This window comes from Lissotriton helveticus, chromosome 11 (genome assembly GCF_964261635.1).
Source record: "Lissotriton helveticus chromosome 11, aLisHel1.1, whole genome shotgun sequence".
NCBI classification, from domain to species: domain Eukaryota; kingdom Metazoa; phylum Chordata; class Amphibia; order Caudata; family Salamandridae; genus Lissotriton; species Lissotriton helveticus.
Genome location: NC_136072.1, coordinates 933,898,958 through 933,923,277, shown reverse-complemented (window position 1 = coordinate 933,923,277; position 24,320 = coordinate 933,898,958). Strand labels below are relative to the sequence as shown.

The window sequence follows — 24,320 nt, the reverse complement described above, 5'->3', positions numbered from 1 at the left end:
TCCCTGTTTATCTGGAACAAACGTGTACGTGAGCTGGCTCATAGACTCGCCCAGTCCACTCCCTGATCGTAAAAGTGCAGTCACAGTAGGGGCACACTACAACATTTTCGACTGTAAACTCAGTATTATTTGCCTCCCTGCACCAGTTCTGGGTTACCTAATACATTTCCTTTTGTTTGCGTTAGTCCTATTTTAATGAGACTCCCTAAATTCGCGTGACTTCGACCAGTTTGTTCTTTTCACGGGTGTCTGTTGGTGCTGCATGTGTCATCTCACTGGTCCACCTTAAGGGCTCCCGGCTACCGAGCCAACCCTGAGGGGCGTGGCTGGCCGCGAGCCTCAAAAGCAGAGCACTGACGAATCTCATCTTGAGTTGAGAGACAGCCCGAGACAGCATCTCACCGCACCAGCCACCTGTAACCAGAGAGAGCTCCGTCCCGGGGAAGAGTCTGACAGCAGAGACAGCCAGAGAGATCTCCGGAAGAGAGACTGTCTCCAGGAAGAACTTCTGACACTAGAGAGAGCCTGTCACCAAAAAACGACGTGGGTGATCCTATCACAAGAAAGAGACTGGGAGACCCCTCACGAGCGAGCCCGAGACAACCTTTCAAGGGAGTAAGTGTGAGAGACCCTGCCAATAGAGAGAACGTCTGTCACAGAGCGAACTTAAGTCGCTAGAGACCCTTTCATGAGAGTCAGGCTCGCTGCTTTTGACACCTGACAGCGCAAAAAAACAGTGACACCTGAGAGAACCTGGCAGGGGCTGTCACCAGAGGGAGTGACAAACCCTATGACAGACAGAGACATACAGACCCTTTCACCAGAGAGACTGACGAACTCTATCACAATAAAAAAATCTAGCAGGCCGGGTCACTAGAGCTAGCCTGGCGAGGGTTTCACCAGACAGAGGGTGACAGATCGTGACACAGAAAGACTGACGGACCCTTTCACCGGAGAGATTGACAGACCCTATCGCCATCAAGAGAGTAACAGGCCCTGTATCCAGAGAGAGACTGACAGAGGGCGTAACCTGAGAGCAATCCTGGCGGACTTTGGTTTGAAGAGACAGCCTGACAGAGACTGTTAGTGTAGTGCGAGGCTGACGGAGGGTGACGCCAGAGAGAGCCTGACACAAAATATCCTGTCCGAGTTTGAAAGTGACAGGTTCAGCCGCCAGCGAGAACCTTGCACAACTGCCACTGACACTGACAGACAGAGCTTGAACAGACAGCGCGGGTCGGCAGCGGCGGGGATGGCGTGGACTCAGGGACCAGTGACGTTAGAGGCGCAACTCACGGAGAGTCAGAAGGCACTGGAGCTTTACCAGACCCCGGCGAACAAGCTGGACGCCTGGATCGAGCACCGCCTGCAGCCCAACGAGACCTTCAACTCCCAGGTGCGAGACGCCATCGACAGGATCGCGACATTCCTGAAAGAGAACTGCTTCAAGACCACAAAGGTGCACAAAGTGGTGAAGGTGAGTCCTCCTCCCACAGGCACGGTTGGATTAGGATTAGAAATCGGCCCGGGCACGATAAAAAAAGTGCCCACATTTGCATATTGCCTTTGCACAAAACACTGCTTCAGCGAAGTTTTATAAACACCTGAAAACAAGTGAGGCCAATTCTGCTCAGGCCACCTGCCCCCGCTCTGTATGCACACATTAATTGGCCACCCAGCGAGAGAAAGGGAGTGACACCTCTGCCTGTTGATAAACGGGAGGTAATGGATGCCCATCTGTCTCCAGAAAGGCCACTCAGGCGGGGCCGGACTGGGAATCGAAACCAGCCCTGACAAACTGCTCGGCTGGCACCCCTGCGGGGAAGGAGGTGTGTGGCTGAGTTGTTTGCTACAGCCGTTTTGGCCGATTTTGTTGCAGGGGGCCAATGTTGCCAGCCGCCCCCCCCTGTAACAAAAGCGGCCGTATGGGGGCCCAAAACCGTCCCACTGGATAAACACCCGGTGCTCGCTACCGCCAGTCCAGCCCTGCACTCAGGGCCCCACTAGGCCGATGGCGACATCTGAATACACCGAAGACAGCCCAAATCGGTCACAAAAGCAGCCCACATCTGGAACTTCAATACTGGCCCCTCAGCCGTTGTTCTAGTGCCCGCTTTACCAATCCGACCCTGCCCTCAGGAAAGGAAATACCTCTAAATCAGCAAGGTGAGCCCCACCAGAGACTGCACTAGGCAGGGGCAGAGTGGGCAACTGAGTGCCCAAGGAGGGAGGGGCGCTCTCACCCCACAAACAGGGGGCCCGCACCAGTCCATTACAGCCAGGCCATGGCACATTGGTCCTCTCCTGACCCCTGCTCATCTAATTTGAGAGCAAGGTGTCTTCCTGTAATTGTGCCCATGGGAGGGGCCACCATCCCTTGAGCCCCGCGACCATGGTATAGTGAGTGGAGGGGGCCCTCCAGTGGGCCAGTTTGCTAGGAGACACATTAGGCAGGTTTGTCCTGTGATCAGACCTCCTGCCCTGCTCCCCAGTCAGAGGCACCACAGGACGCCCATTGTCTCGCAGCAGTTTAACCCTTTCTGATGAAAAGCATTTCACACATTCATAGATGACTGAGAGCGAGGAGCTGCAGGCCAGGTGGGGTCTCCACTACACAGCTTCAGGAGCTGGGTTATCTATTGAGAGGCAAACCACCCTGAATGTGTCAGGATGCATGTAAAGGGGCCTTGCACATTCCTTTTCTGCCCAGGCCCCCCAAACTCATAGAACCTTTCCTGAGCCCCGCCTTACCAACCCAGTAAAGTTCAGATTCCTATGTCATAAGTATTTCTAGGGGTGCGTCGTGTGAACGCTCTGACCACACTGTGTTTGCGTTATTCTAGGAGTGAAGGGTGCCAGGGAGGGGCGGGGGGTATTTCTCGTATGCTTTTTATGTCGACCCTGGTCAGTGCATGCGCTGCTCTGCAAGGCTTCTGTATTCAGGTATGCACTTGACGCTCCGCCCATTTTTAGCCCATCTTTTCAATTGGCTCCTGTTACTGTGATTTCTAAATGGTTGCTTTCATTCATGAATAGGCTTAGTAGGCGCTCCTTAGTACCGCCTTGTTTGCATTTGTAACCTTCCATAAGGCTTGGACTTTTTGGCTTGTCTTGTTATATGGTCTGTTTTATCACAGTCTGTGAGCACTATTTTCTGGAAGGATTTTCCAATATTGAAGGCACAAAGTGCTTTCCTGCAAGGGTGTTCGCTTTGCCAAAGGGCGCCGTGCTACAGTTTCAGCACAGCGCCCACTTTAACATTTTTTTTTACCAATGGGGCCTACTTTACAAACAAATGTTTTTTTTTTTTTTTTTTTTTTTTTTTTTGTCCTCATTTGCCCCTCCTCACCCTTTTCTCTTACGATGGCACCCTAGGGTGGTTTCATCTCATATAATAGGAAATTTTAACTCTCTTGGGAGGGAGTACACTCCCTAAAAAACTGACCTACGAGAGAGCGTATTTCCACCAAGATTTGGAGAGACTTAATCATAGGACTTTCTTCCACCTTTGCTTTCACCAACATTCCCATAACCTTCACCCGTAACAATTTAGAAAAGGAGTCCAGAATCTATATCTCTTCTTGTACTGACTGACCATATCCAGTTTTGCTACAGCCCTCATGGCTCGTATCCAAGACAGATCTGACGGAGAATCAGCAGAGACCCAAAGCTTGCAGATTTCCCTCCGGGCCAACAATATAGCATAGAACACCAATTTGACTTTATCATCAATGCTCTTACCTTGTAGATCTGCTCTTAGTGTGATAACAAGTTCAGGGCTTACCTCAATATGTTGGGCCAGTACAGTTGACAAGCATCTACTTACATCATCCCAAAAAACTTTTATCGCTGGGCAAGTAATGAACATGTGCATATCATCCTCGTTTGGGCTACTGCATTTAGGGCATCTCACAATTCCTCCGTCTTTAAATTTCGCCAATTTTTTTGGAGACCAATACGCCCTGTGGAGAGTGAACAAGTGATTCCTTCTTAAATTCGCTGGTTTTACCACCTTATATAGAATCAACATAGTTACTTGCCATTGGTCTTTTGTGGCGATCCTCGGCAAGCACTCTCCCCACAGGTTCTCCGGCAATGTGAACTCTCCATCCTCCATTTCGACTAAGGCCCAATACCACATCGCCACTTCTTTTTTAAGCGAAATCTCCGATGCCAATTTTTCTTCAAACTCGTTATATTGCCCAATTAAATGTTCTTTGCCAATTGCCCAGCTTTGTATCTGGAGATATTTAAATTTTGCAAAAATAGAGCCCCACTCTTGTTCGCAGTATCTCCATGGCAATAAAGTGCGGTCTAAAAACAGGTCTCCCCATTTCTGAGGTCCCTCTAATTTTAATGTTCTTGCCAACGCATCTTCAGCCCAACTCGGGGCACCTGGTGATTCCCATATCGGCGCTCTTACACTAAAATATGGTATTTTTGTGGCCCTCCTAATTCTATACCAAACCATCGCCATATCTTTCAAAACTTTTAATCTTACTTTTTTAAAGTACTTTGGGTCGGAAAATTTATACATAAAACCATTCTGGCTTATATTCTCAGCTCTCAACAATGCAGACAGAAGTTCACCAATAACCGAGCTCCCTGGTGTGCCCAGCAGCATTCTACAGTTTTTAAGCAAAAAAGCCCAAGAATATATCTGGAAATCTGGTGCAGCCAATCCTCCTTTCAAAAGTCTTCTCCTAATTTTCTTCCAAGATAAGCGTGATCCCTTAGATGCCCAAATAAACGAACCCATTTCACTCTGCAGTCTCGAAAACCCCTCTTTCTCAAACATAAGAGGAAGCACATCAAATAAAAAAGTTATCTTAGGTAGCGCCATCATTTTTACCAAATTCACACGACCGTAAATTGATAGAGGCAGATGGGACCAACCCTTCATATCCGAGGAAATTTCCTTCCTAACTTTGGCAACATTTACTTTAGTTAGATCCTTTATGTCTTGAGTAATTTGAATCCCTAGATATCTTATTTCTTTTTTGCAGACAATATCTTCAGCTGCCAGGTTCCAGGACATAATTTCTGTTTTGTCGACATTTAACTGATATCCTGAAACTTTACCAAATTTTCTCGTTATAGAGTCTATAGAGTCCAAAGTTTGATGTAAATTTGATGAAAAAATAACTATGTCGTCTGCATAAAGACCAATCTTTCTGGTCCATCCCTGAAACTCAAAGGGGGAAATCATATCTGCCTCTCTAATTCTAGAAGCTAACGGTTCAATATATAAATCAAACAGAAGAGGGGATAAAGGGCATCCCTGCCTAGTGCCTCTCATTATCTTTATTGGCTCAGTTAATATCCCGTTTACTAGAACTCTCGAGGTAGGTGATTGGTATATTTGAGCTAAAACCATACCATAGTTAACCCCTAACCGTAGATGTGTTATTAAGGCCTTTAGAAACTCCCAATTGACACGGTCGAAAGCTTTAGCGGCATCGAGAGCAACTACCGCCAATGGGAGTTTGTATGTAACAGCAACATCAATACTAGCTATTAGGGAGAAGGTTAGCTCTTTTAAATGTCTACCCTTGATAAACCCTTTCTGGTCTTCATGAATGAGAAAGGGAATTACTGTGCCAAGCCTATCTGCCATAATTTTAGCGAACAACTTGTAATCGCTGTTTAACAGCGATATAGGCCTGTACGAGTCCAAATTTTTTGGTGATTTCCCAGGTTTCGGAATAACTGTAATGTTCGCCTCATTCCATGATGTAGGAAGAGCCACCTTCCCTTCAAAAATTTCATTGAAGAGCCTTGTTATTAGAGGTGTCAGACTCCCACCCAATTCCTTGTAGACCTCAACAGGAAGCCCATCCGGACCTGGTGCTTTCCCTTTCTTGGCCTGCTTAATAACCTCCTCTACTTCAACCTGTCTAATCTCCTGATTCAAGAACTCTTGCAGCTCTTCTGGTAGTGGGTCTAGCACTTTTGTCCATTTTTCTACCTCATACCTATCTGGGACCAGATCCTCTCTATAAACCTCCTCAAAATAGCTATGAAAGGCGTCAACAATATCTTTAGTGTCTGTTACTAAGCGACCTGACTCTCTCTCTTTCACTTCTTTAATCGTGTTTCTGATCCGATCTTTCCTTGCTTTCCAGGCTAATAATTTACTCGAGCTTTCTCCGTACTCAAAGTGAGCCAAATTAACAGCCTCCCATCTCTCTTTCACCCTGTTATTAACAACTGTAGCTATCTCCACCTTCAATTGTTCCAATTCTTGAACAGTCTTTTCCTTCATCGCGATATTCTCTGTGTTAACCAATACTGCCTCCTTCTGCCTGATTTCTTTCTCTAAAAACTCTATTGTATTATAATACGCTCTTCTTCTCCTAGCCCCCATTGCTCCCAATCTACCCCTCAGAAATGCCTTTGCCGCCTCCCATACAATATCTATCCTTGCTGAACCCACATTCTGCTCAACAAATGCGTCGACTTCCTGCCTGAGGATCTCCATAACCTCATGATCATACAGGACAGTTCGGTCTAACCTCCAGACTGAACCCAGATCCTTAGTTCCTATTTTAAGTTCCAAAATGACCGCTGAATGGTCTGATAGATGGACCCCTACATGTATAATCTGTTTCACTCTATCTTTAAGTCTCAAGTCTATTAGAAAATAATCAATTCGGGATCTATGATTGTATTTTTTGTTATAATACGTGTATCCTAATACCGACCCCGACCTCTGTCTCCATACATCGTAGAGACCGAACTGATCTAGCAGACCCTTAACTTTTGATGACATTTTACTGTTAGCCAGAGCCCTACTGTTATCTGACCTATCTAAATTTTTGTCAAGCACCGTATTAAAGTCACCAGCAAGAATAAACAAGCCTGTGAGACTCATCATTTCCTTAATTAACTCATCAAGGGGGCCTACATCATCCTGATTAGGACCATAATAACCTATAACATTATACATAAGACCGTTTATCATCAAATTCACAATCAACCACCTACCTTTGACGTCTGCTACCTTATCGACAACAACACAATCTAACCCTTGCCTAACCAATACTGCAATACCTTTAGTTACCGCCACTTGTGGTGTATAAAACACATGTTTTACCCATCGTTGTGATCCAAGAAATTTCTTACCCTCCTCCTCTGTTAAATGGGTCTCCTGCAAAATCATAATATGCACTGAGAGATCTCTCAAATATTTCACAATCCTGTCTCTTCTGGATTTGACCCGTAGACCATTTACATTCCAAGACATCCAAGTTACCACCTTTGCACTACCCTCCACCATCCCAGAGCCTCCCACTTCCTTCCATCACCCAGGTGAAAAGATGGCTTATGAGAAAGTTTTTATGTGCCCCCCCCTCCCTCCCTGTCCCTCCGGACCTAACCCATCCCCCTTCCCTACACTCCTGCCTTTTCCCCCCCTCCCCCCCCTCCCTGGAAAACCCATCCAGCTTCCTTAGGCCCAACCTAGGCCTGTTCGAGTGCCTATTGGGTGGTCGTGGTCGTGTATTATCACTAAAATAGTGAATAGTAAATTTAACATAAGAGAACCTATACAAAACAGCAATTTTTTTTTTTTTTTTTTTTTTTCCAGAAAACTTTACATCGTTTTAGTCTATCTTTTTCTGCTAGGCTATTAAAGTACCCCGCTCTGACACTGTTCCAAAAAAACATCTACATCTTCTACAAATCTAAAGGTGTACATTTTATTCTTCCACATGACTTTAAGGAAGGCTGGGAACTTCAGTTGTACAGTGGCCCCCAAATTTTTTAGTGCTTCCATTCTTTTGCCAAGCTCCCACTGTCTATTCGCAGTCACCACAGAAAGATCCGACCTGACCTCTACTCTCGTGCCCTCAACCATTATTGCGCCCTTTTTTAAAGCTGCTGCGAGGATTTTTTCTTTTAAACTATGAGTTAAGAAATTTATCAGAATCCTCCTAGGTTTTTGTCGATTTGGGTTCAGTCTAAAGGGGTCTCGATGTATCCTTTGAATATCCAAAGAAATCTCCTCTTCTGTTTCCTCTATCTGCAGTTCCGTTTTTAATAAATGAACTATGTAGCCTTTTATACTTTCCCCTTCTTTCCCCTCTGGAAGCTTCAAAATTTTTAGATTGTTCCTACGCTGCATATTTTCTAATTTTTCTAGGCGCTCCTCATACATTCTTTCCTTAAGTCTGACCTCCTCCAAGTCTCTACTATGCTCCTCAACCTTACCCTGAATTTCCTTTATCTCTTCCTCGAGTGCTTCTGTGCGGGTGTTCAAAGCCTCAAACTTCGCCTCCAACAGTCCACATGCCTCCCTGATCCCCTCTTGATTTGCTTTTGACTCCTCGAAGCCTCTATGTACATCTAAATCCAACTTTTTTAGTAAGGCTATAACCGCACTATCCGAGTTCGCAGCTCCCAAAAAGTCTGCCTCACTCTCTGCGCTACCCTCTTGTTTTTCAGCCCCACTTAGTGCCTCTGACAAGAGGGGGGGGGCATCTTCTCCTCCACACCCACGCACAACACTGGGACCCGGGCCCGGATCCTCCTGGCTCGCTACCTCTTGATTTTCTTCTTCCATCTCCAAAACTTTGTACCTATTTGGGCTCTCGTGGCCTGCCCAGTCCACCCAACTATTCTCCAGCCCGGGCACCTTAACCCCGGCAGTTATGACCTCAGCCTGTGTTTCTTGCCCGGTTTCCTGGTCTTTTATTAAACCCCCAGAAATTCCTAGTGGAGCGCTTTCCAGGATACCACCGTATGAGAGCACTAAAGTCTTTGGAAGGGGCTTAAAATAGTCATTCAACGAGGGATTTACAACTATTTTTTTTTCCCAGTATGCCTGTCCTGTTGCCTTGTCTCATATATTTTTTTGCATTGTTGCAACTTGCTTCTTTGTTTTTACTATGACCCTTTTGTACAGTACACAGTTGCTCCTCCGCCGCCTTTACAACACTTCTTAAGGCATACCCTGTAATCTTTTTATTTATCTCCCTCTTAATACGAGCAGTTTCTTTTTTCTTTTCACTTGCACTTTTTAAAAGGGTTTTTAATCGAGCTCCTTCCTCCCTGGCTTCAGCGCCCTTACTGACCACAATTCCCAGAGGAATCTGACATTTTTGTCGACTGGGAGTCTGTCCTACCTCATTGCTTTTCTCCCTTGCAATTCCAGTCCCAGCGCCTCTTCCAACCGCCCCGCCCGCACTGAATTGAATTCGTGCGGCGGCGCGTCTTCCTCTGCCTCGCTCTACCGCTGCTCTGCTCCAGAGCTCACCACGGTAACTCAGATCCTCCGGCAGCTCCACAGGCTTCACAGGAGGCTCCTCCTCCTCCGACGCCCTCTGCCCGAGATCCTGCTCTCCGTCCACTGCCGCCATACACCACCGCCGCCGCTGCAATAATCCAAGAACTTGGGGGCCCAAAGTCGGTAAATAAACACTTAAATTCTACTGCGGAGTGCACGTATTTTTAAAGCCTAAAACCGCACGTATAAGTCGACCTGCATGCTACATGCTACACGCCACGGCTCCCTTAGGCACTCGCGACCGACTTCCCTAGCTGGCCGCCATGTTTTCCCTCCCCCATACCCCGTGCTTTCCTGCAAGGGTGTTCGCTTTGCCAAAGGGCGCCGTGCTACAGCTTCAGCACAGCGCCCACTTTAACATTTTTTTTTACCAATGGGGCCTACTTTACAAACAAATGTTTTTTTTTTGTAAAACTGCACCATACCACGCTTTCACTTTAATGGTGGCCACGCACCTTTCTTTAGATGAGCTGCGTCTAAATAAAGAGGCGTGGTCACCATTAAAGTGAAAGCGCATCATGGGGAGCATTTACAAAAAAAACATGTGTTTGTCAACTTGACAAACAAATGCTTTTTTTTTTGTAAAAGCGCCCAATACCGCACTTTTACTTTAATGGCAGCCGCGCACCTTTCTTTAGACAAGTCATGTCTAAAGAAAGGGGCGTGGCTGCCATTAAATTGAAATCGCTGGATGGGGCGCTTCCCCCCCCAAAAAAAACATTTACTTGTCATCTTAACAAACAAATGCTTTTTTTTTGTTTTTTGTAAAAGCGCCCTATAGCATGCTTTCACTTTAATGGCGGCCAAGTACCTTTTTTTAGACACTGTGTCGGGGGGCATTCCATGGATGTTGCAGTGAGTTTTCCCATGCAACACCCATGGGTGTTGACACATTCCCAGACTTACAAGGATATGTAACCTTGGAATGGGTCAAAACTGTACACCTCCCCAGGGGAGGAGTAACAAGGAGAAATATATCTTTATTTTTCCTAGTTTTTAACTCTTTCTATGTGGGCTCCATTCTGCATCACACATAGAACAGCATTTACAATGCAATGGTCTCGGCATTGTTAAAGTTAGAGCTATTGGCATTGCTCATGACATTATTTTTATTTATGTTTTGTTTTTAAAACATATAAATAAATGGCATTGTCATTTACAATGCCAATAGCGTAATCGCTCGTAAATGCGAGACCTATTGCATTTGCACCCACACACAGAGCCACACACACAAAGCCACCCACACACACATACAGAGCCACCCACACAGAGCCACCTTCACACAGACAGAGCCACCCACACAGAGCCACCCTCACACAGACAGAGCCACCCACACATAGAGCCACCTAAAAAAAAGCTACCCACACAGCCACACACACACAGACAGAGCCACACACGCACAGACAGAGCCACACACACACACCCAAAGAGCCACACACACAGACAGACAGAGCCACACACACACAGACAGAGCCACACACACACACACAGACAGAGCCACACACACACACAGACAGACAGAGCCACACACACACACAGACAGACAGAGCCACACACACACACACAGACAGAGCCACACACACACACCTGCAGCGCTGGCCCGCATTGATTCCACTGGCATGTCAGAGGGCCTAAAGCACTGCATTGAGAGCACAGATTTCGCACATATGGCGTGGACGTGTCCTAAGGTAGCAATACTGTGGAGGGAGGTATTCACTAGACTTGCTCGGATAACCCAGATGGTATTTGCCCATTCCCCTTACTTGCTTTATTGAGTTATGTCCATGGTGTACCTAAATCCATGCGCAGGATCATACGACAGCACCAGTGAGGAAAAATGCAAAATTCCAGGAGCACCAAGACAAGAAACAGAGGTGAGCACTGTTGCAACACTCTGATTTAATTTGCCCGCACTTTTGACTTCAATTAACTGTGGCAGAAACCAGGTGTGAATGTAAACACACTACTTACCAATATACTCTATAAAACAGAGACGGACTGCCAGCATGTTTGAAAGGGGCAAGTGTGCCACCCGGTGCAGCTGACGCCCTGCGGGGGTAGGAGGGGGCCTGCTTTGCCCCAGAGTGCCCGGGAAGGTGAGATCGCTCTGTGTGCTGCCTCTCTGCCTCTGCGCGGACCTAGTCGGAATGAAGAGCCGAGCTGGAAGAGGAGAAGCTCCGGAGCGATGCCCTGGTAACCAGGAGGCTCACTGTTTAGATAACACACCATGTCATATACATGGCCTAACAAATGAAGCACTGTGCGAAATATGAATGATGTTTTCAGCGAGTTAAATGCACTGAGAAGGGACATAGACAGATACCACAATAGCTCATAGCGCAGCTGGTGCTCTCGCCACCAGAAGCAGCTCGAGGACAGTACCTGGGCGTGTCGCAGCCTCCAGTAAGTGAGGCTCTCCTCTCCAAACAGCGCATCAAGCTCCTGGTGTTTTCTAGGCGCCTTGGGCTCGTGGCGGGCTTAGCCCCATGGCATGCTCAGGGTCCAGGAGGCAGGGCTCTTGTAAGCCGTGCTCGGTTCCTGGCCGCTGTGAGATACTCTGTCCCACAGCAGGGTCCGGCACGAACGGGGTACTGTCTCTTGAGAGCAGCTCTGTCCTACAGCGTGCTCTGACAGGGTTAGCTTCTGTCTCTTGTGAGTAGCTCTTTCACTCGAGACGCTCTGGCAGGACTAACGCCTACAAAGCTAAATACGAAAAAAAGCCCAGGAGCTGCGACGGTCCACCAAGATGCGCAGTGAATGGATGTACTGGAAAAGGACAACTGTTGCAATATTCATGGTGACACCATCCGCGATGCCGGGGAGGGGTCGAGGGTGTTTGTGTCTCTCCAGCCAACATACGTTGTCTTCTCTCCCGAGGTCGTGTGAAAAAATAGAAACAGCTGCTGAGCCGGGAGCGCTCTGGTTTTAAACAAATGGCGCAATCAGAGCTGCCCATTGTGAAGCGGCGGGGACACTTGGCGCTTTGTTTACCGCTGTGATACCTGAACCTCCAGCTCGGGAGCCATGGGGAGCCCCGCCCCCAGCCCAGCAGGCAGCGCACACAGCAAGGGAGTCCAGGCACCTTGGTAGAGGCGGGAAGTGCCCCCTCATACAGTGAGTCCACTCTGAAAAATGAGTTTGCGTTCGTTAAGTGTATCCCGCAAGGGCAGGGTTCTCCCCTGCAGAGAGAGACGTTGGCTTGTGAAGTCTCAAGAAACTCCGGAAAGTACACTTAAAGAAAGTTCTCCCGCATGACCAAAGCAGACCAGAGACCACCGGAAGTTGGCTCATAGGTTTACACCCGAAATGTTTACGTTTAGACTGATAGACCAATGTAAGCGAGGGACATATAAACTAGGTAACTATGCTGTGGACTATGAAGCAAAAATTGACAGATGGGCATAGAGGCTGCAGTGTCCAAGTTTGGTTAGTGGCAGAGAAGCTTTTGGGCCATGTTGGATGTTAGTTTTGCTCAGCAGGATGCGCAGCGTGCCAGGCCCTTGCTAGTCGGTGGTCTGCCATAGCAGCCTGGCATACGAAGACCTAGGGAAGCTTGGCAGAGGGTGCACTAGGCCAAAGTAAGTACAGTGGTGCTAGACTAATATTACTTAGGAGTCTGGTAGTGACAGGCACCAGGCCTATGTGGACATCAGTATTGCTCTCCATCGGGTTGGGAGTGAGCGCGGATTGTCAGACCTCGTGATAACTGGTAGAGGTGGTGCCAGGCACGTGCACTGAGGCGTCGTTGCTTGGCAGAAGGGGTATAAATTCCTTGTTCGCATGGCCCAGGGAGCGCCAGGTCTGCTGACGTCTGAGGTCCTTCACATCACACAGGTGTTCCCGAGGGCTCTTCACCCTCCTCCCAATCTCGCGCTTTTCAAGTGCGAAGGGGCTTATCGCGCTGGCTTTGCAAAACTAATCAGTAACAAGCAGATGCAGTGCTACAATCAGAGAGCGATTCCTGGCGGCCCAGCAAAGAGGAAACAAAGCTCTCTGCCAGCTGCGGCGCAACTCGCGGGTCAACAGCCCGGCTGGCACAGCTGTAAGTGGCCCAGCTTCAGACGGGCCGCGCGCTCTGCGCCCTGCGCCGCTCAGCACGTGCGTGTAGCCGGAGCGTGAGCCTTTTTATCCTCTGCAGAGCGGGCAGCTCCTGCCGGAGCCCGCGCTGCCTGTAGCCTGGCATCAGAGAGTTCCCGGTGACCAGCTCTGTTATCACAAAGGCAGCATGGGCAGGGCAGTATGTTGAACATTACAACATAGTACCCGCCAGCAGCCCCAGAATGAGTCAGATTAAGGCGTATCAGCAGAGCTGTGTGTGGGCCTCATTACTTGAATGGCGGTGGCTTTTGCCTTTCCGGGTTGAGTCGCATTAGCAGAGCCCAGTGTGAACGGGTTGTGGAAGCGGAATAGCATTACAAGGCGGGAGTGAGTTGCATCTGCAGCGTTGTGTGTGCGTGGATATCAGTACTGGAACTACGGAAATGCTTGCATACGAAGGCTGTGGTGCCCTGGTAGAAATACGTGTTGTTTATGCACATAGACAGTACTGGAATAACAATGGTTGTTGTAAGGTTTTGTCAATCTAGTAATGTACAGAGTAACAAGCCATCAGGAGGGTAGTCCAACACCGCCACGTTTCTCCGAGGCATTAGCAGGAATGCCTCGGAGAAAGCACAGTCCTTTTCGCATTCGGGGGCGTGGTTTTCTTTCTCTCCTCTTCCTATTAGCAGGAATGTAAAATTCTAGCCAATGGGAAGAGGAGAGAAAGAAAATAGAAAGAAGAGAAAAAAAACGCCCCCGAATCCAAAAAAGACGGGGCTTAAAGGGAGTGATGCCCCTCTCCTCCAATGGCTGGCCTCCATTTAGGAAGCCAGCCAATGGAGAAGAGGGGCAGGTTAAAGCCCCCATACAAAGAAACATTAAATCTCAGAGCGAGACTGCGCAAGCGCAGCCTACGGTCCGAGACCTAAAAATGAAAAAAACCTCCATGGATTGTTTTATGCAGAAAGGTGTCCCTTACTGCATAAAAACAATCCTTGCAACAACGCAGACATCCTTGCACCATGGTGCAAGGTTGCTTACATTGGCGCTAGGCACCAAATTGTCAACCGCCAGAAAGGACAGAAATAGACTGCATCTTTCAAATACAGTGCATTCCTGCCCTTCCTTCTTGTCGTAGGGCAGGGAAGCAAAAAGACTTGTGGTGCTGCCGATTCATTGTAATGAGGCCCATAGTACATACATGTATGTGCATAGATAAGTTTGTGTTTACTTCTTACATAGAACGTATAATATTCTTGCAGTTGGATGAAATATTAATGTTCTACAGGGTCGAACTGGGACAGAAAATAGGCCCAGTCTAATAGTGAACGGCGAGGAGGGAACACAGCAGCATTTCTACACATATTTCTGTGGTAAGGGTTCGGGTATCAATGGTTTAAACAACAGTCTAAACTGGTAGCATCGCCAGGCGTGGGTATTCAGGTCACTCTTTGCCTTGGTCTTTCCTTTCTCCCACTCTAGGTTCTTCTCCCAAGCATTCAGGACCATACAGTGACACGATCTCCCTCAATAAGAAACCCAAACAACAAACAAAGGATCAGCTCAGTACTCACTTCATGTCACCATACACCTGTGCCACCACCACCAAAAGGCATGTTTCTTCCTTTCTATGTGCATTTAAGGAGAACGTGTGCAACCGCTAGCGTTCGTGTGCTGTTTGGGCTGTTTGTGTGCCCCACAACCCACACCAAAATGCATGTGCAACCCCCGGCCCTTGTCTCTGGCCATAAGTTGTCTCCTGGGCCATAGCATTGAGAACCCGGGCATCTGTGTCACTTCCCTGTCCACCGGGTGCACTAGCAGAGTACTGGTGACTCATTCATCCTGGACTCACTTCTCCTCCAACCTAACGTTGGAAAGCGACTGCCAGGCCACGGAACTCCACAGAATTTCAGAGTTTTCCAGTAACTCTGTGAAATTCCGCAGAGTACAACTATGCGAGCTCCGCCCACCCTTACTCTTGTCCCACGGTGTCCTCCGTATGCTTGGCGGGGCTGACTGCCTTGCTTTCCCTCCATGCCACTGCCTCGTCTCCAGTGGTTCTTCTTCCCACGAAGTTGACCACTGCTGCTCCATCCCTTGTGGAGTCCTCTTGCCCCTCCTTCATACCTGGGGTTCCCGGTGTCGGTCCATACGCATCTTTCCTCCTGCGCTGCTCCTCAGCACCATGCCATTCTCCTGACTCTCTATTTGAACACCAGGGGGAAGTGGCCGCTCGATCATCTCTATCCCCACAGGCACTGGAGCGCAGTATGTCTCGCTTTTGTGGCCTAAATTGTCGTCCCAGGTGGAGTCCTTCCCGGAAACTCGTTCCTCCTCACATCCAGGCACCAAAAGTGGCCCTCATTAACAAATCAGATAGCCAAAATAGTGTCCCATGTTTGCAATTTGACAATTTAGCAAATTGGCGCAGTTTTGAAGTTGTTGTAAAGATGAGCTTTATGCGTTTTTTTCGAAAGAATGAAAGACTGCGTGGATTTGAGCTTGCTGCAGGCAATGTTTGTTTAATATCAGGAAAATATCAGGGAAAGCTGGCCCAGCAGATCATTACACAGGCTCACAAACAGACAAAGAAGCAATAGGTCTGGCTTTATAGGAATGCTGTATGGTAATATGAAGTATTATAAGGAGATAGCATGGGAATGGATACGCATTTGTATGGAAGCAAAGAATTGTAGAATAATATTGGTGTAGGTTAAAAGCTCAGCTGGCTGTTGTAGAGCCACACATAGGTTAATGACTACCCTCCTGCCATCTGTGCTTCTGCCAGGAAAAAACACCATACATTATCTAGTTGTCTAAGACACTTACATAGCATTGCAATGTCGTGAATGTGCCCCTGAAAGGTCAAGCTCAACCAGCTGGATAAATAAACAAAATTACCACAGCTGTGTGGAGGGCAAGCACTTTTTTTTTGTGGAAGCACACAATGTCTGCCCAATCTATGTAATCCTGCCTCCCAAACTGTGGGCGTAGCTAAAGCTTTTCTCCTGATGATAGTCACATAATTGTCTGGTGACAACTGCGCTCACACACTGACTTGTGAGAGCAGACCACCAGGCACTGCCTGATTGCCCTATAGGCCCCTCAGATGCTGAATGTGTTCTAATACGGCACTGTGTGGTTAAACCAGCAGGTTCCAGTATCAAATCCTAGTAAGATCTCTAATGGGGTTTAGACAGTAGTTTGTCAGATGAGAGAAATAGGCCTGAGGCTGAGGGTGATGTGCCTGCTGCAGATATCCACATGTGGCCCACAGACAAAATAACTATGCACTATATAAAACAGTATAAAAAATCAGGGCATGCTATACAGTATGGATGAATCGATCGTCAATTTCACATGGGGTTCCATTCACTAAATCAGAGGTCTTCAAACTTTTTTACCATGAGCCCCCCCCCCTCCCAAAATATTTTGAAGTCGGGGCCCCCTCCAAAATTTTATGAAAAGACTGTAGAAAGCAAGAAGAGCAGCGCTGAGCACAGGGAGTGATGTGTACGAGATCATTTCATGGGCAGTTTTTTAGTATGTCATAACCCACACTAAATGTGAGACATTTGAGAAAATATACTACAAAACCTGAAATAGAAGAAAAAACTACTCCCGGCAGCCCTGAGTAGCAGGGTATCTCCTCTGACTCTTTCACCCCTTTCCCACCAAGCATGGCCATCAACCTAATTTTGAAACAGACTGTCTCTTTCAGAACAAATTAGATCCCATGTGTTTTTCGCCTCTTTGCAGCAATGGCTATCCAGCACGCCTCTATTCTAAAGTAAGACTGTCATAACTGTGAGCAGGGGGACCTTCACACTCTTGGGCAGGGCACCACTGCATCTGCCTTACTAATAAGAGCTAATGCCTTGTGAAGCAGGGCGTCTCCTCTGCCCCTTGTTAACCCACTATCCGCCTTTCTATCTCTGAGGCCTTAGCTAAGGTATCTCCTCTGCTTCAATGTTCTTCTCTCTGGTGCCATTGGTTCAATGCTCAAAGCAACACTGGCACAACAAGGGAGCATTGAGCCCTAATATAAGACAGAAATGATGGTAAAAAAGCCATAATAGGGGCTTAGTTAGCACCTCACACACTTGGGACCCGGTGACACTGCACCTGCAGGAGCAATTGTACCTGTACCTCTGCCCACAGTACTGGGCTCTTTCTGATAGACATGAGGCCTAAAGCAGGCTGCCTGCTCTTTTCTGTAAAACAAAAAGGAAAAGTCCCACATTTCGTCCCCTCTGTTGCTTGGGACCTGTTCCCTGTGCAGCATGGGGCCCCAATACCAACCAGGAAAATGGCTCCCTTCTTCCCCCTTTTTTGCTAGTGACATATCCTTAATTGGGGTGTAATGACTCCTCACACCAATGCCCCAGTGCCAATGCACCAGTTGCTTAATGGTAGTAATGGAAATAAAAATAAAAAAAATTATGAATCCACATTTCTCAAAACCTTCTTCAGAGTATCTCATTCAGGAAGTGGAACAGCTGTCTCGGTCCATTTGTGACTTTAAAAAAATAGACCATATATAGTGCTTTTTTTCAGGATCATCTCTGACTATCCATGGATTTTGATCTAGTCCGCTTTTTCCTGAGCCATTAGTCTGAGGTCCAAGAGGTCATGACAATCAAGGATCTGAATATGACCCTGTTGGCCTCCTTCTTCCCACCCTCTCTAATCACCTGAGAGGACATCTGAATGAAAACAGTGGTTAAAATTGGCAAGGTGTACGGGGACTAAGGTGTTTTTAATTTTGCAAAACAGTTCCCATATATTTTGTTAAAAGCAACAATCCCTGAATTGTTAATGGTGAACTGGAGTACTTGGAAGGTGCAGATGGTGGGAGGTCAGGGGAGAGAGCTCTAAAGTGATTTAATTTAAAGAGTCACTTGAAGTTTCATGATGAGAAACATTTATAACTTTTTTTAAAGATAATGTAAGGATGCCGATTTTTAAAAAGTGTCCTTTAATGGACTTATAAAAATGTCTACACTATGTTAGCTATTACGAAAATGTATTCTTGGGAACTATGTGTTTTCATAATATATACCAAATTATTGTATGCCAGCCTATTTTATGCTGTTACAACTTAAAAATAATTACTTAAATATTTTCAGGGTTTTCTGTTACTTGTTAGGACCTCAGGCCACTATAAATGCATGTCAGTATTCTGCACTGGGCCAAGTTGAATTCAGTTCTCTCACTCTGGTCCCACAAAAAGACATCTACAGTGAAAGCATTAAACAAAAAAAAATGTTTCATAACTGAAAGAGTGCATTTGCCAACAATTAATTTAATTTGCACTGATTTATTTTTATATAAGGAGTTATTTAAGAGCAAGTTCAGTTTCTTTATGCAGTTGCCCTGAATTTAAAAAAAGTAACAAAATACTTCTCAACCACAGGACTCGGGAACACAATTGCTGGCATGACTAGTAATTTAAAGTCATGCAAATATTAGAAAAATCACATACAGCCCGCATTTCTTTCTGTTATTAACACATACTTTAAATAGAAAATGTTAAAAGCAAACACTTTAAAATGTGTTCTACTGCTGCCCTAATGACCTCTGAATGAAATCGAAAGTAGGTAGACAGAAAAGCCATGTTAAGAATGAATGCCTATGTCCAGGCCTTTGCAGAATCTTAACACGTGAACAGATGTCAAGCTTTCACCGTGAAAGATGGCACTCCTATCCTCGACTGCTTCATGTAAATGAGGACGGCCTGGAAACAATATAAACAAAGGAAGCGCTTTCAGGGCATCATCGTTAATTACAAGTACTTAGTGAAGCATTTGCGCCCCCCTGGGAATGCCTCCACGGACCCCCAGGGGGGCGCGCCCCACAGTTTGAAGACCTCTGCACTAAATGAAGGGGCCATTTGTGAGTTTCTCGAAAATGTTTGTTTTTGTTTTTTGTTATTTCTCAAGTTTTAAGTAGCTACACAAATGCGTGAAGCACAAAGACTAGTAACAAACATTGGCATAGCCAATAGGTCTCTATTGACAGCACACCACTTATTATACTCTAGTCATAAACATATATTTCATATTCACGGGTAAGCGTAACCCCATTCAGTTCAGATAAAGACAAAGTTTTCCAACACCATTAATCCAAAATATAAGAATCTAGGACATATAGCAGTCTTATTCTTTGATAATCCTTTTATTCCCAAAAAATCACTGTGCTTAATTAAAAGCTCCCAGCACACGACTTGCCGACACGTGTTTCGTCTTAACAAAAAGACTTTTTCAAGGCATAGAAAGTTTATATATCACAGATATCCGGACAGTATTAAGGACCAAGCCTGATCTAATCTACAATGTAAGGTTCAATGGTCGCTTCCTGTCGCTTCCATGTCTTATGTGTTCAGTAGTATGTCAATAGGATTTAATTAGTAGGATAAGTATAATCCTATTACATGATCCGTAATAAAAGAAAACAAGCTTTTCTCAACTTCAAATCGGCGAAATTACCAATAGTACATAGGAACAGCCTGTATTTCTACTCAAATGTGTCATATAAGTCTTACATTGTGACAAACATTAGAAGGACAGGGTCAAACCATGATAAGCATTGATCTCCTGGGCAGCGTAAACCGCAGACGTGGCACGATCCTCTGAAACAGAAGACCTTCTCCCTAAAGAATATATAGGACCAGTTCTGTATATTATAATAGTACTATCCTATATATTCTTAAGTGACAGCCCTACCAAGTATCACACATCAGCCGTGACTAACTCATTTCGGTGCGGTGGTCCGCATCACCGCACTGAAATGCAAAGTCACGCATAAATGGGACAGCAAAAATGCAAAGTCACGCATAAATGGGACAGCAGCTGAGAGCTCCTCACGGATAATTATGCTGATTAAACAAAAATAGTTGCAGCGCGCTGTGTCATGCATGCTGGTCCTGGGCTTGGGGGCTGACAGTGGCTGAGGTAAATAGCTACTGCTAACTCACTTGGCTGCTACAATTTATTAATAGAAGATGTTTTGCCGGTGCTGTATTCATTGCCGTTGTAGTGTAGTTCCTATTATCCCAATAGGCTCTGCGCATTGGAATAATACCTTCAATAGTATAGGCCTAGACCAGACGTTAACTAGGTCTACTACTGTCGATATTAGACTTAAAGTTTTGGGTTTGCCAGCTAGCTCAGAGTTCACTAGAAACTTTCTCGAATAGGCAAGGAGGAGTTGAACCTCCCTGGATAGACAAGAAGGGATTTAGGGCCAGATGTAGGTAGGCATTTACCGGTCGGTAACGGCCGAATTCGGCCGTTACCGACCGGTAAATGCAATTTGAGATGTAGGGCCCTGTATTTTACAGACCGATTATGTAAAATACCGAGTTGGTATTTTTACGGAATCGGGAAAATTGATATGTAGGTGGGACTCTTCTGAGTCCCACAAGCATAAAAAAATCGGTATTTTACCATCAAAAACTATTTGATGGTAAAATACCGATTCTGGTGTGCTTGCACATGTGTGCATGCACACCTATGCCATATGACAGGCAGACCTGCCCTTAGGGCAGGTATGCCTGCCACATGGCACCCGAGCCTCTTTTGGGGGTGCCAGAGGGTGTCAAAGTGACACCCCCTGCACCCTTGTGTCAATCGGTATTTACCGATGCGGTAAATACCGACCGGTAAATGCCCAATCATTCCTATGGGCTTCAAAGCCCATAGGAATGAATGGGCATTTACCGGTCGGTATTTACCGCATCGGTAAATACCGATTGTTTCCGAATCGGTAAATGCACATCTGTATTTACCTACATCTCGGTACTTTTATTTTACCACTTCTTAAATACCGAGTCGGTATGATGCGGTATTTAAGAGGTGGTAAAATGAAATTTACCTACATCTGGCCCTTAGTTTCTGACAACCATAGAACATGACAACTTTGCTCTCCCCTAATCAAGAGTGTATCTCTAGAGTCGTGTGAAAACAAAAGACGACTTATTTTACTCAGTCAGTACGTGCATTCTTAGTCTCACCAGATTGTAGAGAAAAGGAAGAGACGGGCGTGTTCAATAAAAGATGTTGTTTATTGATCAGTCTCTTTTCTCATACAAGAGAAATGGATCGATATTATTGCAATACTTATGGTTAAGTAAAGTGCATACATTAAAAGCAGAAGTATAAAATAATACTGTAAAAACATTTATATGGTTTCTAAGCCATATGAAGGTTTAAAATGAATAAAATAGATACATACACATTTACATTTGACTAATCGTACTCAACTGGTGTTTCTAGCTACGCCTACCCCGTGTACCTGACCTAAGCCTAATACGTGGGCGGGGATAGAAAGTTACAGTTTAAGTTAAGTTTGTTTTGCCAAGTGACTGACTAAAGAATTCTCTGCGAGGGGTTATTCAGTTCTGTACCTGGAATCTAGGATGAATGAGGGATGGTATCTCTCGTCTCTGGTCTCGATATTCCAGGCTGCCTGCGAGGGCTACCCGGAAGCGCCGGAGCTGGATTTCTCGGCAGGAGAAAAGGCAGCTTCTCGTTCTCAGCGCGTCAGGAAGGCGGGGCTGCGCCAGCGGGGTCTGCTCTGCTCTGGGCTTCGGCAAGTCTGGCTGCTCCGATCTCGTCACCACCGCGTGTGTTTGCATAGGGCAATATCGGTAATATTTATACCTTTAAGGTGCCGAGATTGACGTAAGGATGGACATAGATACGTCAATAAGGATGTCATACGACTTGGTCGTTAGCGCATTCTTTTGCTGAAGTTCTCGATGAAATCAAAACAATGGCCGCAGGGTTTTTCCCAGGTCTGTCATAGGTTTGATTTGTTTTGAGAACTCCGTATGCCTTATCAGGGGCTGGAGGAATATCGCTTGTCTAATTAGATGGCAAGCGTTATGACCTAATCAGATAACACGTTCCTGTGCCGTAGTGTGGCTTAATCAGATAACGGTTCCTGCATCATGGGGGTTTTCTGCATCATGGGCTGGCTGCTAATTAACTTGTTAACCAGAATAGGGTCAGGAATAGGGGGATCGATACAGAACCTATAGGAATACATCACACCCACTCCACGCTAACTGTGGACATATTTACTAATCTAGGCATAGTAAAACATACTGTAGAGTATAGTGTATACCTTACCACCCCAAAATACATAAATGCATTTTGAAATTATCAAATATACGAAAAAAATGCAGTCATAAGTAATATATGCACTCAAGCTGTAGAATAATGCTAAAGTAATCACGCATATCTATACATTATTACTAATTTGTATATGAGAATTTACACATGAAATGGCTCTTAATACAGAAAAAAGGTTCGAGACCATTTCATCACAGAATAAGAATAATTATGAACATACCAGCGGGCAGCTAATGTCTATAAACTATCTAAAATTAGAAATTTTAGTTCTCTAAGAATAGTTCTTACTTTAAGCAGAAGATAAGTGTCCCGCAAAATATGCAAAAATATTTTGGGGCTGCTGAAAAAATTGCTGTCCGTGAACTGGAGGGAAAATTGTTCATGTGACTTTATTATTAAAGTTGAAGGCCAAATTCAGGGTGTTGGGAACGCCGTGTGCTAGCTTGCTCAAAAGTCTCTATTTCTGCTCTGGTGAGAACATCATATCATTTAGACTGTCGAAAAAGCTGTCAACAGCTTCCTGGGAGAGTTCCACTAACTCGGAAAAAGGTGTAACCATGCATTCGTGCGCATGATTATCTCCATTGACGTTCTGAATTGGATTGCTGACAGAAGGTCGTACCTGATCGATGCTGCTTTAATCTTGAACTTCACTACCCCTTAATCGTAGTGGTGAAGCTTCCACGAATGCCGTCATCAGGATTGGTAGCCGTTGAGGGCAGCACAAAGCATGAGCCTTTATTGGACTCAACAATGTTTCTGCATCCATTGGCGCATCCGATTGTAGCGTCAGACAGGTGTCTAACACGCATTCTTCTCCGCATAGCAGGCACCTTAATACAGGTAAAACACATCGATGCCACATTGGTCGAAATGAAAGAAACCAAGTCATGTTCAGGTCTCTAAGCCGGGATAGTCCCAGGATTTTTGATATCCGGTCCCGGTATCCAATGGCACAGATTGTTTCTTCCCTTGTCGCAGGTGTTTTGTCTGTGACACGGTTTGCCATAAGGAAATATTAGGACCAAGAATAGGATTCCTGCAATTAGTCCCAAAATGAGGGGAAGTCCGCCAAAAATCGAATGGACGAAATCTGGAAAAATACGCAGTATGGCTTTGAATGGTGTTAATGCCATCGAAAATACTGTCTTAAATACTTTTGAGACTCCACTGGTATCAGAAATATTTAAGATTTCATTCAGGATTTCTGCGAAATGTATGGGGGAATTAGTTGATAACAAAGAGTGAATCTCTGCAGTCGTCCTTGCGACTAGGAGATCATACGTTTCTTTTGATGACGTGAGCCTGGTCGGCGTCTGAAGAAGCACTGTTTTCATTCTGCTTAAAGTATCTATTCGAATCGAAGTAATTTTCAAGTTGGGCCATGCCCTTGCCTCCCTGTCTGGAAATGAGCTGGGGAACAATGAGTGTCCACAGCACTTGACCTTCGCAGTCGTAGTTACGAGATAAGGAGTCCCGGGTATAAGACTTCAACATCTGCGATCTACAATTAGAATGTAACTCCCACTGTAGAGTCTTTGAAAGAATGGTTCTATCTCTGTTGCAGGTGCGCCTAGCTGGTGACATGAAAGGTTATTTGAGTTCCCTTCACAGGCTCCATGCAAACTAATTCCATTACACAGTAGTGTACCGCTTAGTGACATTGCACAATTATTGCCACTAAGAAACACTTTCTGTCCTTTATTACTGACACATGCATGTGAATAGGGCAAGTTCCATGTTGTTTTAATGTACCCTTTTCCTAATTTTTCGTACATGCCAGCCTGTATATATTTTTGGCAGTATTGAAACCTGAAGGTAGATATTGGAATATTAATTATCCCATGTATTAT

At 45.7% G+C, this 24,320-nt stretch overlaps 1 protein-coding gene across 1 annotated transcript in view; it reads left to right on the top strand.

Annotated features, from left to right (window-relative positions):
• The first annotated feature begins 384 nt into the window (after positions 1-384).
• The window catches only part of LOC144792308 (2'-5'-oligoadenylate synthase 1-like), a 127,832-nt gene continuing 103,896 nt past the window's right edge, over positions 385-24,320 (top strand). Inside the window, exon 1 of the mRNA XM_078667257.1 lies at positions 385-1,477. Within this exon, the coding sequence (XP_078523383.1) occupies positions 1,253-1,477 (225 nt within the window). The 5' untranslated portion in view covers positions 385-1,252. The remainder of the gene's footprint in view (positions 1,478-24,320) is intronic.